Source organism: Hypoxylon fragiforme, assembly GCF_022984875.1.
Source record: "Hypoxylon fragiforme strain CBS 206.31 chromosome Unknown GGS25scaffold_8, whole genome shotgun sequence".
NCBI classification, from domain to species: domain Eukaryota; kingdom Fungi; phylum Ascomycota; class Sordariomycetes; order Xylariales; family Hypoxylaceae; genus Hypoxylon; species Hypoxylon fragiforme.
Genome location: NW_026054763.1, coordinates 2,126,715 through 2,143,312, shown reverse-complemented (window position 1 = coordinate 2,143,312; position 16,598 = coordinate 2,126,715). Strand labels below are relative to the sequence as shown.

General features: G+C 47.0%; 5 protein-coding genes across 5 annotated transcripts; 1 reads left to right on the top strand and 4 right to left on the bottom strand.

Moving 5' to 3' along the window:
- Positions 1–242: 242 nt before the first annotated feature.
- On the bottom strand, positions 243–1,922 carry GGS25DRAFT_422377 (glycosyltransferase family 32 protein). The gene is made up of 3 exons (XM_049258582.1): positions 1,887–1,922; positions 628–1,823; positions 243–574 (listed from the first exon to the last, which is right to left on the bottom strand). The coding sequence occupies exons 2-3, from the start codon at positions 1,715–1,717 to the stop codon at positions 525–527; spliced, it is 1,140 nt and encodes a 379-aa protein (XP_049114033.1). The 5' UTR covers positions 1,718–1,823; positions 1,887–1,922; the 3' UTR covers positions 243–524.
- Positions 1,923–3,376: 1,454 nt separating this feature from the next.
- On the bottom strand, positions 3,377–4,457 carry GGS25DRAFT_504325 (uncharacterized protein). Its single transcript, XM_049262125.1, has 3 exons — positions 4,101–4,457; positions 3,745–4,032; positions 3,377–3,675 (listed from the first exon to the last, which is right to left on the bottom strand). The coding sequence occupies exons 1-3, from the start codon at positions 4,255–4,257 to the stop codon at positions 3,662–3,664; spliced, it is 459 nt and encodes a 152-aa protein (XP_049114032.1). The 5' UTR covers positions 4,258–4,457; the 3' UTR covers positions 3,377–3,661.
- A 527-nt stretch (positions 4,458–4,984) lies between these two features.
- On the bottom strand, positions 4,985–6,441 carry GGS25DRAFT_422085 (uncharacterized protein). The gene is made up of 5 exons (XM_049258579.1): positions 6,159–6,441; positions 5,618–6,114; positions 5,443–5,543; positions 5,178–5,390; positions 4,985–5,107 (listed from the first exon to the last, which is right to left on the bottom strand). Exons 2-5 carry the CDS (start codon positions 6,068–6,070, stop codon positions 5,089–5,091), a joined length of 786 nt encoding a protein of 261 aa, XP_049114031.1. The 5' UTR covers positions 6,071–6,114; positions 6,159–6,441; the 3' UTR covers positions 4,985–5,088.
- An 822-nt stretch (positions 6,442–7,263) lies between these two features.
- GGS25DRAFT_422154 (uncharacterized protein) lies at positions 7,264–9,741 on the bottom strand. The gene is made up of 5 exons (XM_049258580.1): positions 9,095–9,741; positions 8,975–9,036; positions 8,706–8,921; positions 8,525–8,649; positions 7,264–8,417 (listed from the first exon to the last, which is right to left on the bottom strand). Exons 1-5 carry the CDS (start codon positions 9,498–9,500, stop codon positions 7,445–7,447), a joined length of 1,782 nt encoding a protein of 593 aa, XP_049114030.1. The 5' UTR covers positions 9,501–9,741; the 3' UTR covers positions 7,264–7,444.
- Positions 9,742–12,320: 2,579 nt separating this feature from the next.
- Positions 12,321–16,432, top strand: GGS25DRAFT_504287 (prion formation protein). Its single transcript, XM_049262124.1, has 2 exons — positions 12,321–15,296; positions 15,356–16,432. The coding sequence occupies exons 1-2, from the start codon at positions 12,688–12,690 to the stop codon at positions 16,092–16,094; spliced, it is 3,348 nt and encodes a 1,115-aa protein (XP_049114029.1). The 5' UTR covers positions 12,321–12,687; the 3' UTR covers positions 16,095–16,432.
- The last annotated feature ends 166 nt before the right edge of the window (positions 16,433–16,598 follow it).

The window sequence follows — 16,598 nt, the reverse complement described above, 5'->3', positions numbered from 1 at the left end:
TCAAATATCCATCAAACGCCAGAACCTTTCTCTTTACCGCGGGTATATACAATTGTCCCTTCGCCCAGCGCGTCGCGTTCAGGATGCCGTTTCGTTTTATTACGCCAAATACAACCTTGTCTCGTATTCTATCTCTTCTGTTGCCCTGTAGAATACCTGCACCAGGTCCAAGCACCTTGTTGCTGTCTTCGTAAGCAGAATTGTGAAAATGTTGGTACAAAATAGTAGATGAGCAAGCGCGGCAAACCGATATTTCTTTTCAGGTCAATGCTGTAAAGACTGCTCTCGCGTGGGTGAGAGGGGGTGAGAGGGTAGCCTTGACAATCAGTTCCGTGCACATCCTCATCAAAATCCAATATATAGTACCACATGAAAAGGGGTCGTGAACGTCGTAAGTATAGAGTAATGATACAAGCCTTCGTAGTAGCCGGTCGAAGCATCTTTCGCATAAAATCGGGCATCGTAATATGACATGACGATAGCCTCAAGGCAACTTAAGGTATGGGGGGGGCAATCAATAGCCTCTAATTATTAGTCTCGCCTATATGTCGTTCGCTTTCGGGCTTCCAAGTGCCTAAGATCAGTTAGCTGCATTGATCTGGGGCTTATGTGAATGGAAAGACTTGCCTTCGAAATCATGTTTGACAAACGCCATGGGATCGTCATAGTCTTTCGCGTTCATTTGTTGAACGCCGGGCGAGAAGCTAGTAATCGGGAGTACAACAACATCTCCAACCTTTTTAGCAGCCTCGATTCCTGTGAAATTTAGGTACGAAACGTTGCCCTGGCTATGGCTCATGTCAAAATACCGGGGGTCATTGAAGTAGTCGAATATAGTATCTGTCCATACAGCCGGTCCGGTGAATTCCATGACACTCTTTTCTTTCGACACGAAAAGACCTTCGCGCTTTCGGTTCAGGGTCTCTTGCGTGATACGAGAGACGACATCTCGCAGAACGGGATGGCCCGGCTTTGCCTGGATAGTCCACTGGCAGAACTGGATACGCCGGCTATACCACTCACTCCAATCGGGTCTATCGGGGTCCGCTTCAATGCCGATCACTAATCCGATGCTTTCCTTGGGCACGGATTCTGGGATCCAGTCCAAGGCGCTTTTAATAGCGAACGTATCGATATCGGAATAAATACCACCACGGGCAAGCAGAATGAGGTAGCGAAAGAAGTCGGCTTTTAGGACTGGCTGAGGCATAGCATCATATGCCTCAAGAACTTCGGGGACGGCGGAGTAGAGTACTCTTAATAGGTGGACTGCAACCTGATCGGTAATAACTTCGTGAACAAATCCCGGGTGCTGCATTGTCCAAGAAGCTTCTTGGTCCCGAAACCCAAATTCTCCACTTGCAGGTGTCCATTTCCAAGTCTGCCAGATATAAGCCGGGAACTTGGTCTCGACGTCATACGGGTATTGATAAGCCAGTTTGTCATACAAGGACATCTTGGACATGTCTTGAATTGCCTTTTGTGCGGGAACTGCCTTATCCTTTGCAGCAGCATCTACTTCGGTGGTATACGTGGTTGTAGAAGGGTTATTTGACGCCCCGACATGTTGATCATTGGGATCTGCTGGCTTCGGTGGAAGTTTACGAAAGGGTTCGGGGTCGTTCGAGGTATGCGATCGACGGAGGAGGATAAATGCAACAAGGAAGAATACCGCAAAAACAACAGCTCTCTTGAAGGACAACATCTTGCAGCTCATGAAATAGGGTTGTGGTAGCAAGTTAACTGCAAGAACCCAAGCAAAATGAAGCGTCAATTAAATGGGAGAGGCATGCGGGAAACTTGGGATACGAAATTGGCATATACTACATACGTATGTATGTAGGTCAATGGTCAATAGTATCACAGCCCTGGAGGGAAAGTCTCACAGAAAAGTCTCACGGTAAAGTACTAGATTAGGGCTTGAGGGAGGAAAAATGGGGAAAATAGGACAAATGAATGTATGCAGTTAGGTGAGCTGTCGCATGAGTTTCTAGTTCCTCGTATCTCGTACCTGTGACCTCTAGGATTTTGAGTGAAAAGTTGATTATAAGTTGTAGGTTGTAGTTAGTTAGGTTGATGAAATGAACAGAGAGCTATGGCCTCAAAATCCAACCTTGGAAAGACGTTACAAAAGGTTTCGTAACTGGCTAAAAAAAAAAAAGAAGAGAAAAGATTAGAGTCCATGACCCCCGGTCTTGACCTGTGATTGTTGCCTTGGCATCCATGGATCTTGTGTTTCATAGTTCCTTTAATAACTGGAACTGCTGGATTTCTGTAGATTCATCATCTCTTGGCCAAAGCTTTGACCAGGGTGCATTGTGAGTTGGTGGAATAGCTTGACATCCTTGTAAAGGCATATTACTGTATCGCAGGTCGCTTGTCTTTTCAACCTTACTATGCCGTACACCTCCTATTATACGCGGAAACATTTCACACTAGATAGGTACCTACCTGTAGCCCAACTAAATACAGTTAGAAAAGATAATGAAAATAATTATAATACGAGAATCACAACAGCAGAATCAGCTTAATGAAATTGGTTATACTGAAAAGATGCTGTTATCATACGACTGTACCTAGTGCAGGTACGAGATCCGGGAAGCCGTACTACATCTAACATTTGATCAAAGGCTAAGGTTACCGTAAGGTAGGTGAATCCTCAATATATTTCTTATCATTATATAGCCTACCTAGGTCGGCAGCAACGCTTCTATTCATATTTCGAAGGATGCGGAGCCAGATTGGTGGAATTAGTTATTCCAAGGTTTTCCAAACGTACATGCATGTGAGGATTAGCTAATAGGGGGTGAATAGGGGGTGGCACGTTTCTACTCAATTCCTAAGCCCTCCAAAGTTATAAACCCACAAAGAAGCTATAAATAAGCTATAGAATCTCTTGTGTCTCCCAGCGACAGTTAATCACATAGATTCTCGTATCAAATTTCCTTTTTTGTCTGGTGGTGATCCCCAGGGTAACAGCCGATAGGACCTACGATCATATATATTACATTTCCAGCGATGCGATATTAGTGTTATTGCCAAAGCGAGATATGTGTATTGCAGAATTGACGACAGAACTAAGAGGATTGACTGCTGAGACTACAAGGAAAATTTTGGAAAGTTATGAAGGTGGCTTCAGGGGAGGTATGCTCCGTCGAAAGAAAAGTGCACGGTGCACTGTATGTTGGTCGGTAGTCAGCGAGGATGAGGACGGTGGAACCGTTCAACATCATCTGCGTACCAACACAGATCAATAAATAATTAGGTACCTACGTTATGGACTTGTTATGTTGCCGCATTCTACATATCGCGATAGAGAGCTTTGACGGATAATAGTGAATAGCATGTTACAGATTGCATATTAGAAGTAAGTAGGTGAGGAATGATTGAATGCAACTATTATTTTATATGATTTCATGACAGGTAGGAGGTAAAGTATGTAATATTCAATGACTCAATACATAGGACCATAGGTGCCGAGTACACACAGATGGTAATACAAAAAAAAAAAAAAAGGAAACAGGTATCGTCTTTATGGCGTGGTATACGTGGCTTTCATATCCAATATTGTACAAGCAACAAACATCCCCCCCAAACCCAATCATATCAAGTTTGTTCGCTTCTAAAAAAAAACATCGCGCTTATATGGATAGATATGCTTTTAAAGGTCATGTCCTATTTCCAATATTAGCGACATCGTTATCATCTTATACAGAGGTCTTAAAGACCAAACAGTTTACTTACGTCCAAGATGCTTGCCTCGCTTGGACACCTCGCGGGCGTGGTACTGCTTAATCTTGGCGCGACGGGCGTCCTCGGCAGCCTCGAGCTCGAGTCTCTTGACCTCGGCCCTTGCCTCACGGACGCGGATACGTGCAGATTCTAGAGCACGATCGGCATCCCGTTCCGCAGTTTCGGCTTGCATGACGTGCTCGCGGGCCTGGATGATGGACGGGTCTACATCTGAGTTGGAGTTACCATGGCCGAATGTGCGCTGCAGCATGCTGCGGCTGCGCGATGGAGTGCTCTGGTCTATTTGAAGAAGGTAAGTCAGGCCTCTCTCTCTCTAGTATGTTCTATGTGCATATGGAGGAACGTACCTGAGCGAAGCGAACTGTTGGTGGTGCTAGTGCGAGCAGAAACTGGTGGTGATGGAGAACGATGGTGGGAGCTGAAGAGGCTATGGGAGTGTCCCTTCTCCGGGACGGGCTCCTCTACGACTTCCTCTTCGGGTCGACGACTGGAAAATAGAGGCATTTTGATAGGTTTTGATGTTGATTTGAGTATGAGCTAATGTAAGATACGTAGTAGATTTGGGGAGTTGGGAATTTTAATTATCCACGGGCGAATTCCATCTCTATTTCTATGTCTGAATGCCCTGCAATCCTGTGTAATCCATCTCGATGATCTGTGACGCAAACCTGTTTCTTACTACTGACGACGATGATGTTGAAAATGATATTATGCAGATCATTGCAATGACGTAAAGATGTGATAGCCCTATTATACCTAGTATTACCTACTAGAGGTCAGCAATCAGATGTAGCGTGCCAATTCATAGTAGCATCAACCAATGACAATCAACATATGACGAGGGTGGGGTCAAGAAAGACCCTTGAAATGTTTAAAATAAGCTAGGTACCCCAGTTGCCTAACTACAGACATCGGAGGTATGTAAATCGAAAACTAACCAAATCAAGGTTATCTGGGGAAATTCTTGACGTTATTCCAAATGCCATCATTGGCTTTGGCTTTTCAGCTTTTAAGCTTCTTTCTTTTCCCTCCAGTTTCACCAACCTTAACCCTGCAAGCCTTGTTTGGTCTATTTGCTTGCCTGTCCTTGCACAATAGCAATAGCACACATGGCTCCAAGCCTTCATGCTTATGGTGGCAAAACGCCCAAATGTTTACCTCATCATGCATATAAGGGGCCCTGGTTACTTTTATCGCTTCGTTATCTCATCAAGGGAACCTTGGTATATCCAATACTCTTAACTGGTTGGCAATCTTGTCAGGATCCGGTTTCGTGTTCAGCTCATTCCGTTACCTCAATCATATTCCTCCTCCCTCGTCTTCGAAGAGGCTGAATCAACTTATTCTGTATGCGCTACACGTTGACGATCGTTAATGAATCAGCTTACAAAGGGACCCAGGACTGGCTAGGCTGGGGAACATACTCAAACACAACTTCCAAGTCTTTCCAGACACAGCTTCCAATCCACATGCCGGTATTTAGCTTGTCTTTATATCGTGGATCTGATGTTTTCATGGAGACGAATATTCTGTACGGACACAACCTTGGATCCGCCTGCCTGCATTTTCCAGGGCCTTGAAGCTCCTTCATGAGATCCGAAGGTCCAATTCTATTTCCCCTCAGTTTGCACTCGATGCTATTACGGAGATTAGTTTTTAGTGTCCCTTCTATTCGGAACATTAACTCACCATGCTGGCGGCTCGTCTGCAGTCTGTAAGCGCAGAGTTGCTTCCACTTGTGTTGCTATCGTATCCCCACACACCATATCTTGACTGTCTTGGCCTCCGTTCTATTCGAGGTTAACCCTTTCCGCCATCGATGAATAATTACCCTAGATACCTAGGCAGGATAAGTACTACTTACGACAACAAGGCCGTGTCCAAAATGACCCGACCACGTACCCTCCGAAAATGTGGACATCTTCTTGAATCCATCGCCTACGGAAATTGAAGCAGACTGTGGGTTTAGAAGGACTCTCATCCGGAAATCGAATTCTAACTGAGGGGTGGGAATGGACATCTGAGGGTAAGCAAAAAAGGCCGTAGCCTTACTGGCATCTGTCGCGATACTGCTCAAGACATCGTTAGATGCATCAGTGGAGAATGGGCCATCTGATGCTCGACCCTGCGATTTTAAGCCCTTTGCTTGAGCTTGTTGCTGCTTGCTTTCCACCCACCCTCTCTCTACTGTCTCCCACCCACTGTGTCGTCTTTCCGGTACTATGCTTACATTCACGAAGTGATTGTGTACAACAAGTGTTGAGTCCCAATCCGAGTCTTCACCCCGATCGGGTATTAACGGCGGAAATTCTGTCATGCTGTGTCGGATACCTATGCTATCCGGCGATGCATTATCATTACCTGTCATGGGTTAATAAGGAACGGCCGGATCATGGGTTACTTACCTATAGATTTGTGACGAAGAATGGGCAATTGCGTGAATCACAAAGGGCAGTTAAAGACTACATGTCCCTTTTTGGGTTCGCAAGCGGGGATTGTCGACAATTCCGATCCTCTGTTAGATGTGAAGTTGGTCGTACACGGCGTTAGTATGATATCTCGGGTTATCGACCGGACCAAAATCAGCCCGCTAGCCAATATTGAACAGCAAAGGGCTAATAGTTACACCGATCATCATCCTCGAAAGGGACACCTTTGTTTGGATACAAACGGGCCAACGTAACGCCTGGCCTCCATATTGTCAGCAATGTCTGGCATTTGCCTTTCTAGGGATTTGCTATTTCTCATTCAGGGATTTTTATTTCACCAGTAGGTAGTTGATTGGTCTATGTATTTGTCTTTCAGGTAGGTACTAGGTAACTACTTTATCTTCTCACTTGCATAGCGTCGGCAATAATCACCAAGCGTGTACCGTTTACTCATCAAGCTAAGCTAAGAAGAAGCGCTCACAACACCCGTCGCCCTGCCGCTCTATCAATCTTCAATCTTATTCTAATGGGCTTCCCGCTAAGTTTCGCACACATGGTCAACGACTTTCCGTGAGGGATATTAATAATTATATATCGCGCTTGGCCGCGTCGCTTTCTTGAGAAGTTGGGGATATCTGCTGTCTCTTAGTAGGTGCATTGAAAACAACAAGGGGCATGAGATGGATATCACATATAAGTATGTATCTTATCATCTATGATAAACCTTACCTTGTCTAAAACGGCGAACATGCCTCTGTCCGGAGGTAGGCCCCATCGCTTCAAACCTTGCAGTAGGCGGGGATGGAGGCGGACGAGGTTCCGGGGACGGCGCCCCAGATCGTCGGCCTCGTTCGAACTCATGATAGGATTTTCCATGGGAGTGCGGTTTTGTGTTTGCCATTTTTAATTTGGAAAAGCTTAGCTAGGTAGGTAATCTACGTATTTCCAGAGCAGCGCCGTTCTGGAGTCGTCTTTTTGTTTACTTGGGTTAGACTAAGAAACTGAACCTGGTTCGTGGTGAAGGAAATCACCTTTGTTATCACCACTTCTTGTGCAGCTATGGATGGAACAACAGACAATGGATGACAAGATAGTCGTAAATAAAGGTAGAAAGGTCTGGAATATGGGCTGGGCTAGGTTATTGTTATTGGGACTTACCTAACCTAGGCTAATGCTTAGCGGAACATTTATCACCCCTTGGTCGTTATGTGATTATGATTATACATTACTAACTTGGCTGCCATAGAAGCTTCTTGTCACTGTTATTGTAATTGTGGCTGAGCAATCACGTTCAGATCAACTGGGACACCTATCGCCATCTCTGGATCGCGGCCATCGTTAATCTCCTGCCACGCCAGCGTCAGCTGATGCTCGCTCCAGCTAAATATCCACACAATGTCTTTCAGCTTTGCTGAGAACTCCTCTCTCCTCACGATGCCCCTCATCTTGCAATAGTTCTTCAGGGCGGTGATGAAGAAGCCGTGGTAGTCGCCAAGTAAGACCGAAGCATCCAGCGAGATGGGCACGCGGACACAGGCCCCGAGGAAGAGGGCCCAGAGGAGAATGTTGGCGTGTAGCTCGTCTCTCGGCGTGCTGGCTTGAAATGCGCTTTGCTCTGGGTCGGGGTCGTCGCTTCGGCTGAGCGACCCTTCGGTGGTGCTCTCGTTCGGCTTCGGAGGGGAGAGGAGATCTAGGGTTAGGATAGGGTCGCAGAGAGCTGACATGAGCGATTCCACCAAGACTCGATGTCGTGGCGCCGAGGGAGGTAAGCCCCGGATAGCAAGATGCAGAAACAGATGCGATGCATAGATAAGAACGTCGGACAAATCCGTCGGCGCAGGCTGCCGTGGCGGCCTGCCGCCCTCGATCGATGGAAGTAGCGGAACGGATCCGGATCTCCTTGATGATTGTCGCGACCGCGATAACTGCTCCAGCTGGCAGAGCCGCCACTCTACCAGATATATCGAGTTGCTTACTTGGACTTTTTGGCTGTACGCGCTCTTGAGGGTCCTGTAATCGAAGGTGTTTATGCAGTCGGTGATCGAATACAGCAGTTCGAAAAGCTCGAGCGCTTCGCGGTTCTGGACTGTCAGATCCCTTAAACCTAGTGGTTCCATATTTGCCAACATAGATCGGCTCATGAAGCGGTCGTGTAAAGGGAGCGAAGACGCTAGTTGCGGTATAAAGGGGAACACTAACGGCTGGTGTGCCGCGGTGGAGTATGAGTAGTCGGCCCTGCATATAAATATAATGGTTAATGAGTCGTTTCGTGTAGATATCCTAGAATGCCTAAAGGCAGGCAGACAAGTTGAGCTAGCCAATGATAGATATTCCACACTAACCATGATATTGACCGTTGAAGAATGCTACTATGTTTGAATCCTTCCACGATACCGCCCCTAAGGTCCACCATCCTCTTCAGGCCACTCATATGCGCCGCCGCAGCCTGAAGTGAGCCGATAAACGTCTGCCAGGCATTAGATTTGCGCTTCTTGGGCCTCCCGTCCGTTGGCTACCACTCACTTCTATATTGACCAGGAGAGAAACGGCGACGACAAGACCATCCGAGATCGGCTTATTGCTGTCCTTACCCTCCAGGTTCAGCCGCTCGTTAATCGACTTCACTGCCTGGAAGCGGTGGAAATCTACGGTGCTTGTGTCGGCCCACCTCGCCAGGGCATTGTGCATTGCCGCTAGCATGGCAATGAAGGCATGTGTGGCGGCTTTATCGACTTGGAGCTGCGGATCTTTAGCGATCGACCCCCAACGGTTGAAAGATGGGCAGAACTTACTGCCTCGACCCAAGTGCCTTCAGGGTTCATCGCAAACGTATTGGCAAGGAAACCGGAGTAGTCTAGCTCATCAAGTCAGCAATCGCTCACAAGGCCGTGCGAGTAGTTGATCTGGTTCACATGTATTCAAGTACGTCGGCGTCCCCGCCCGATCAAACCATCTCTCCACAACGCTCTCATGCGGGGACAGACACACAGCCATGCAGTACTTCATTAGGCTTTCCGTCAACGAGGTTTTCTCGATGTGCAGCAATGTGAAGTTGGGGAGCTCCCGCGCGACGCTCACGGTAAGCCAGTTGGCCTTGCTCAGCTTCTTTTCCTGCTGCTTCTCGCTACCCTTGGTCGGCTTAAGCCTGAACCTCGAGGTGTGATCCTTTTGCGACCCAGACTTCGTCGGCTCGCTGGGGTTGTTGGTGAGCTTCTGTCGTCGAGCGTGTGAGCGCACTTTTCGGCGCGTCTCGTCATCGCGGGCTACGGTGTTTATGGATGTGATGAACTGGAACCCTGATGTCGAATTGGGTTCCATGGTGTATTAGTTTACCTTTAAATACTTTGGATGCATTCAAGTCTAGCTGTAGCTAGTGAATAATGATATTGCTGCCACGTTGATATCCGTCATCTATCTAATGTTAGAGAGTACGGGCGCGAACAGGGATTTTATAGAATGCCATGTTCAACATTTCAAGTGCTATCTAGACTTATATGTTTCGAAAATAAGAAAATACGAGACCCTAGTATGTGTGGGCTGCCTCGGGAGTATATCATGGGCCCCTTCGCACCTAGTCAAGGAAATAACATCATTATCTATGACGGATGGGTTGCTGTGCGCACTTGGCCCACGGCTACGTATGTATGTATGTACCTATACGATCGTTAAGTTGCAGTCGTAGCTGTGAACGGTAAGCTTTGATGAAAATCTACCATGCCGTGGACGGATCGCGAACCCCTGAAGCTACACTACCTAGTACTTTTTTTTCTTCTTAATTTTCCGGCTTCCCCAGCCTAGCAAATGGCCCCTCGCGGCAACTCCCGCCGTGTTATAATCCTGGTCTTTAGCCCAGGGGGGGTAAATACTGTATGTATTCACGAATTACTAGACTTCCGTATCATGGCTTCTTTAGGGACTCTGCTCCGTCGCCATTCCTCATCTAGCGTAGGGCGACGACGAGACTGGTATAGATCTCACGGATATCGCGACTTTTGGAGATGGATTTACCAAATATCACCCCTCAGAAGCACAGGCTATCACGGCATCCAGCTGCATGATACATCGAAATATTGACATCGGCGCTGTAATCATCTGCAAGATTCGTGGGTAAAAGTGGCGAAGCTTCGTACATCCATACATACCTAGGCACCTAGCATATGCAGGTTCGTCTGGTGGCAGTTCCGAATTCCAGGTAATCTGCGTGGTCTCCATGTGTGGAGCTAACTTCGACGACATGCCGGCCGCCGACCATATCACCGCGTCCCTCCCATAGGCCTCAGGGTTCTCATTATACTAAAGGGGAAATTAAAAAGGGCTTGGCATTCTGGCATGCTGGCATGGACTGACACCTCCCGTGATATTCCCCTATACTGCAACCCAGATTTCCTCATACAGAAACATTATTCCGTACTGATTTCTTTGGCCAAACTTGTGATGGCCATGTCAGCTGCACTCAACCGCCAGTTCTAGATGGCAAATAATCGTCTCCTTCCCTTTTGCTGATAGCTCTGAATCTGATAGCTCCTAAGCAGATAGTTCCGTTCTATCAGCTAATGAGCACAGAAGCGCAGCCTCCTTACCTTATCGGCTCTCGACTCGCATTTCGGCATTGCCAGATTTGACGGCTGCTACTCTAAATATTGGCGTTGACGTCGCGTGATATACACCCCGTGTATCCCGGCTGCTGCATCTCCGTGAAAGGGGCCGGCGAGGTAGCGTATCGCTCTTTCGACAACTCATTTGGAGAGGCAACTTCTCGCGTTAGTATTGGAAACTCATACTCATAACAAGTAGGTCTTGCATTGTCTGTGCGGTGCATGAATTTTGACAGTTCTGAATATCGAGCTCCATAGTGGAACAAATGTCTGTGCCTGATAATAGCTGCCTACCTAACCGTCAATACTACCTAAGGGCGTAAGTATTGCAGGCACAGTATCTATGTGCCGGTTTGAAGAGCTTCAAATGTACCAAGACATCCTTATTTGACATATACGGATAACTTAGGAGGTGAATAGACGTTATGCTATGCACATCTTGAGATGTCTCTCGGTTGCACAGGATATCTCGTAAATATTGACTATCTCTTTCGTTCGCCGAATCATGGATACAAATTTGTCGACAATCGTCATCAATATTCTTGGCGGCACGGAAGAGCATTGGATCTCCCACGGTGATAGGATTGCTATAGTAATTAAGTAATAATACTATGTAACTATTAGTCTGTATTGTACATACATATAGAGAAGGTCTGTGCTTACATATGTACCCTGTATAGGGGTAGGCATGTACCCGAGCTACCGAGGTGCTTAAGTCCTAAGGATTGATGTAGGTAAGCCGAACACCAATTGAATAACCACATGCTAGATAGTACTAGGTTAGATAGTATCAATACTTTAGCATACTTGCACGTGGTTGAACGGTTGTGATGGATATCGAATATGGGATCCCGCTACAATATCCATACATAGATCAGAACTGTACACCGTATGTCAGTCTTGATAAGGGAAAGTTCAAAGTTTGTGCGGCTGGAGAATACATACATGCCTACCTACGAATAGGGTACTTTAGCAGACACTTGCCTAAGTCAGGTAAACATGCTAATAATGCCCGCGAGTAGGTAGAGCTGGATGACGTGAGGAGCCTAAGGTAATGCAGACTCTGGAGTCAACATGAGAAGCTTACTAAAATATGTGGCCTGCCTATCTCAAAGGTTGACCTTGAAGGTTATCCCTAAAATAGAAGCTAGAGTTTCTTTGGTTACCTAGGGCACCTAGGGTATATTGAAATTATTTAATTGAATTGCCACCAAGCGACGAGAAAATTAAAATCATCTTTGCCTTAAGGCTGAGGTTGCATTGTGAAGAATGCACTTAGAATGCACTTAGGAGGAAGTAGGCTTGGTGTGTAAAAGATGGTGAACCTTTTTTGAGGCTAGTGCTGAAAGTATAGGGCAAGGTCGGGCTGGCCAGCCTGGCCAGGTGATGGTTTTTAAAGGTTTCCCCACTATAGAACTAGCCTTGGCCATTTAGATACCGGATAAAAGTGTTTTCCCATTTTGATGCGGACATGTACCTAAGTACCTGCGTACTTTAGTTGAATCCTTCATATGTGGGCCCCTGCTGATAAAAAAGAGGGAAGAAAAAAAAAAAAAGTAAAAAATTCGAGGGGGTTCAGGCCGATAAGGCAATAAAGTGTTTTTTTTTTTGAATGCGCTGCAATTTCTGTAATCCACTTGTCCTCAACCCTTCTTTCATACTTCAATCAACAAGTATCAAGACGCTGGTTCACCGTCAATTTACTCCCGCGCCCACGATCGAGGGCTTTTTGGGCAGTTCTTACTGACCCTTTCTCAAAATCTCCACTCAGTGACATTCTTTTGTTATCTATTCTGTCTCTTTCTTAATTTTGTCCTGTTGAATTACCAGTTTTCTCCCTTTTCCCTCTTACTTCTGCCCAAAATACCAAAAACACCAAAAATACCAAAACACCAATCAACAAACACCGAATGGTCACGATGCCTCATCATGTGCCGCCCATAGTGGTCGCTCATTCCGATGCTCCTCCCCCACCATCTAAGGAGGATGTAGCATCCATCCTGAACACGATATTTACTGCCAAAACATCCGCTGCTTCTGTCGACGCCAGTTATGGTCTTTGCGAACTCCTTATTAAGACTGTTGGATTTCGAGGTCTAAACGAATATGGCGTACTACCCGAACTCAAGAAAGCCGCCTCTGACAAAAAGAGTGGTCTACGAAGAGAAGGTGCCCAGAATCTTCTTGGTGCTATAATCGAAAAATTCCCGCCCCGACAACCTGTGAGCGAAGTTGTCTTCCTCATTCAAGATGGTGGACTCGTGCCCGTTCTTTTGGATGCCTTGGCCGATAAGGGTACCGTTGTGCGCGATGCTGCGCAATACGGAATTGATGCTCTCTTCGGCCATTTGAGCTCTGAGGCTCTGGTTGTCGGTCTACTGCCTGCGCTTCTCACGTACCTATCTAAAAAGACTGGAAAGTGGCAAGGCACGGTTGGCGCCCTGAAACTAATTCAGAGAATGGCTGATAAGGCGAAACTGGAAATCGGATCCACAAAAGAGCAGGCAGAGGAGAAAGATATCCTCAGAGAGGCCATGGGTGCAAAGCTAGCTAGCCTAATTCCCATTGTTGAAGGGAATATGCACGACCTCAAATCCGAGGTTGAGAAGCAAGCCCTTATTTCGATGCAGTCTCTCACGACGCTATTGTCCAACGACGATGTCGCCCCCAGGATTCCTCTCTTGGTCGATACCATGCATCACCCTTCTACACAAACTCTCCAGAAGGCAATCCACGCTCTCTCGCAGACTACCTTCGTCGCTGTGGTCACATCTCCTGTCCTCGCTCTTCTCACCCCTTTCCTTGAGAGAACTCTAAACAACCCTAGTACCGCTCAGGAGGTATTGCGACAGACTGTCGTGATTACTGAAAATCTGACTAAGCTTGTCCACGATCCCATTGAGGCGCGAACTTTCTTGCCAAAACTTCAACCAGGTATCAAGAGTGTCGTAGAGCGAGCACCACTACCGGAAGTGCGTGAGTTGGCTACCAGAGCATTGGATGTCATGGACAAAGCTATGGGTAATGATGGCGCAGTCGTGGAGAGGACCTCGGCAGATGACGTTGCTAAGGTTCTAGACGCTGAAATTAAGAAGAGCGGTGGACACTCCGACTTGGACATTTACAAGTTAGCGCGCCCATACATCTGCGAGATGGTCGCCGAAGATGCCAACCACCGCCATGTCGCTCGGATCTCTGCCCGGATTGCACCTTATCTTAAAGACATCATACAACAACCGGATGTTAATGATGCTGTTGCTTCCAGTGTTCAGCAATATTACATTGCCGAAGATCAGCGCAAATATGGTGTTCCGGAGAAGGAGGACGATGGAGAGATCGAGATCGTCAACGCGGACTTCTCCTTAGCATATGGTGGTATGCTTCTTCTGTCTCATACAAACCTCCGTCTTCTTAAGGGACATCGTTATGGTCTTTGCGGCCGCAATGGTGCTGGCAAGTCTACATTGATGAAGAGTATCGCTGGTGGCAAGCTAGAAGGCTTCCCTCCTCAAGATGTCCTTCGTACATGCTACGTGGAGCACAACCAAGGAGAAGATGCCGATATCAGTATCCTGGACTTCATGGCCAAAGATCCTACTATCGCATCTGAAGGCAGGGACAGAATTTCCGAAGTCTTGGCCGAGTTCGGTTTTACGGCCGGCCCCGAAGGCAAACAGCATCAGAAAGTCGGGTCTCTTTCAGGTGGATGGAAGATGAAGCTAGCTCTTGCTCGTGCAATGCTGCAGAAAGCTGATGTCTTGTTGCTTGACGAACCTACCAATCACTTGGATGTCGCCAATATCGCTTGGCTAGAAACTTACTTGAAGACTCACACGGATATCACTAGTTTGATCGTTTCTCACGACTCAGGTTTCCTGGATAACGTGACTACCGACATCTACCACTATGAGCCTGGAAAGAAACTTGGCCACTTTAAGGGTAACCTATCCGACTTCGTTAATATCCGCCCCGAAGCCAAGGCATACTACACTCTTTCTGCCAGCAACGTCCAGTTCAAGTTCCCACCTCCGGGCATTTTGAGTGGCGTGAAATCACAGACACGAGCCATCATTCGAATGACAGGAGTGTCCTACCAGTATCCAAAGGCACCAAAACCCTCCCTAGCTGACGTTTCATGTCAACTATCACTTTCATCCCGCGTCGCTGTCATTGGACCCAACGGTGCCGGAAAATCTACTTTGATCAAGCTGTTGACTGGTGAAGTGATTCCGACCGCCGGAAGGGTTGAGAAACATCCCAACTTGCGAATTGGTTACATCAAGCAACATGCCCTTGAACACGTGGAAATGCACCTGGAAAAAACGCCAAATCAGTACCTACAGTGGCGATACGCCAATGGAGATGACCGAGAGGTGTTCTTGAAGCAGACTCGTATTCTTTCGGATAAAGACCGAGAGCAGATGGAGAAAGGAATCAATCTCAATGATGGAAGGGGCGTACGCCAAATCGAGGCCCTCGTTGGTCGACAGAAGTATAAGAAAACACTTCAATACGAAGTGTAAGTTGACTACGAATACCCCCCCTTTAAACATTGGTTTAAGTACTGACAATACCTAGGAAATGGAAGGCAACCCTCCCAAAGTATAATTCGCAGGTGTCTCGAGAGACTCTAATCGAATGGGGTTTCGATAAACTAGTACAAGAATTCGATGACCATGAGGCGTCCCGTGAAGGTCTTGGATACCGGGAGCTTCAACCTACTGTCATTTCTAAGCATTTCGAGGATCTCGGCCTTGACCCCGAAATTGCTAATCACAACGAAATCGGCAGTTTGTCAGGAGGCCAAAAGGTCAAAGTCGTTATCGCGGGTGCGATGTGGAACAACCCCCATTTACTTGTGCTTGACGAACCGACTAATTTCTTGGATCGCGACTCTCTTGGTGGTCTCGCGGTTGCAATCCGAGACTTCAAAGGCGGTGTTGTTATGATTTCCCACAACGAAGAATTCGTTGGTGCTCTTTCCAGTGAGCAGTGGCACATCAATGATGGGCGTATGATCTTGAAGGGCAATGTTTCTATTGCTACGGATCGCTTCGAAGACAGCAAACCAAACAGCGGTCTCAACAGCGCCATCACTAGCGGGGTCAACAGCACAGCGGCAAGCAGTGCTGTCAGCAGCGCCGTTAACAGTGGGGTTGAGGATAATACACCACTGAAATTCAAGGCCAAGAAGAAGAGGAAGAAGACGAAGAAGGAACTGAAGGAGCAAGAAGTTCGGAGAAGGCTGCGTCATATCGAGTGGCTCAACAGCCCCAAGGGGACCCCTCACCCAACTGATACGGACGACGAAGAATAGGTTGTCACGCCTTAGTCGTCTTTCTCACGATATTTCCGGCGGCTACGTTTTTGGCGCTCAGTTCCATTGAGCACTTGAGTTTTCACTTCCGGGCTCGATTCTTCATAGCCTGAGGTATCTATCCCTATGGGTACCTAGGTAGGCTAAATCATGAATAGCATTGTAGATGCTTGGGAAGTTGGGACATTCTGGCCCCACGACGAATAAGGGTTTCATAAAGGCGTTCATATAGAAGAGAAGGTTGGTTGAATGGCATTGATAGATCAAGACTTTTCGTATTTGTGAAGACGAGACGACAGAAGTATTACCGGATGAATAGACTTAAAAGTACCTACCTATATTTACCATGGGCAACTCGCTCCCTCGTGATATGAGACTGAGTTGTCTAGAAATCTTGAAGGCCAAGAAGTATCTGGCCTAGATAGTTAAGGACCTTGTACTATGTAGGTACTCGGAAGGGATTTGCTCGTGTTTGTGGACTGCGCTAATGTGTGTGAGGTCCGA

What these genes read in the sequence shown, in the direction of transcription:
- GGS25DRAFT_422377 (XM_049258582.1), bottom strand. Translation starts at nt 1,717, where the DNA reads ATGAGCTGCAAGATGTTGTCCTTCAAGAGAGCTGTTGTTTTTGCGGTA. An exon ending in TGTCAAACATGATTTCGAAG is followed by an intron (nt 575 to 627) that starts GCAAGTCTTTCC and finishes AACTGATCTTAG; the next exon opens with GCACTTGGAAGCCCGAAAGC.
- GGS25DRAFT_504325 (XM_049262125.1), bottom strand. Translation starts at nt 4,257, where the DNA reads ATGCCTCTATTTTCCAGTCGTCGACCCGAAGAGGAAGTCGTAGAGGAG. An exon ending in CAACAGTTCGCTTCGCTCAG is followed by an intron (nt 4,033 to 4,100) that starts GTACGTTCCTCC and finishes TTCTTCAAATAG; the next exon opens with ACCAGAGCACTCCATCGCGC.
- GGS25DRAFT_422085 (XM_049258579.1), bottom strand. Translation starts at nt 6,070, where the DNA reads ATGACAGAATTTCCGCCGTTAATACCCGATCGGGGTGAAGACTCGGAT. An exon ending in TTGGACACGGCCTTGTTGTC is followed by an intron (nt 5,544 to 5,617) that starts GTAAGTAGTACT and finishes AACCTCGAATAG; the next exon opens with AACGGAGGCCAAGACAGTCA. An exon ending in GCAGACGAGCCGCCAGCATG is followed by an intron (nt 5,391 to 5,442) that starts GTGAGTTAATGT and finishes TCTCCGTAATAG; the next exon opens with CATCGAGTGCAAACTGAGGG.
- GGS25DRAFT_422154 (XM_049258580.1), bottom strand. Translation starts at nt 9,500, where the DNA reads ATGGAACCCAATTCGACATCAGGGTTCCAGTTCATCACATCCATAAAC. An exon ending in CTCTCCTGGTCAATATAGAA is followed by an intron (nt 8,650 to 8,705) that starts GTGAGTGGTAGC and finishes AATGCCTGGCAG; the next exon opens with ACGTTTATCGGCTCACTTCA. An exon ending in CTTCAACGGTCAATATCATG is followed by an intron (nt 8,418 to 8,524) that starts GTTAGTGTGGAA and finishes ATTTATATGCAG; the next exon opens with GGCCGACTACTCATACTCCA.
- GGS25DRAFT_504287 (XM_049262124.1), top strand. Translation starts at nt 12,688, where the DNA reads ATGGTCACGATGCCTCATCATGTGCCGCCCATAGTGGTCGCTCATTCC. An exon ending in AAAACACTTCAATACGAAGT is followed by an intron (nt 15,297 to 15,355) that starts GTAAGTTGACTA and finishes GACAATACCTAG; the next exon opens with GAAATGGAAGGCAACCCTCC.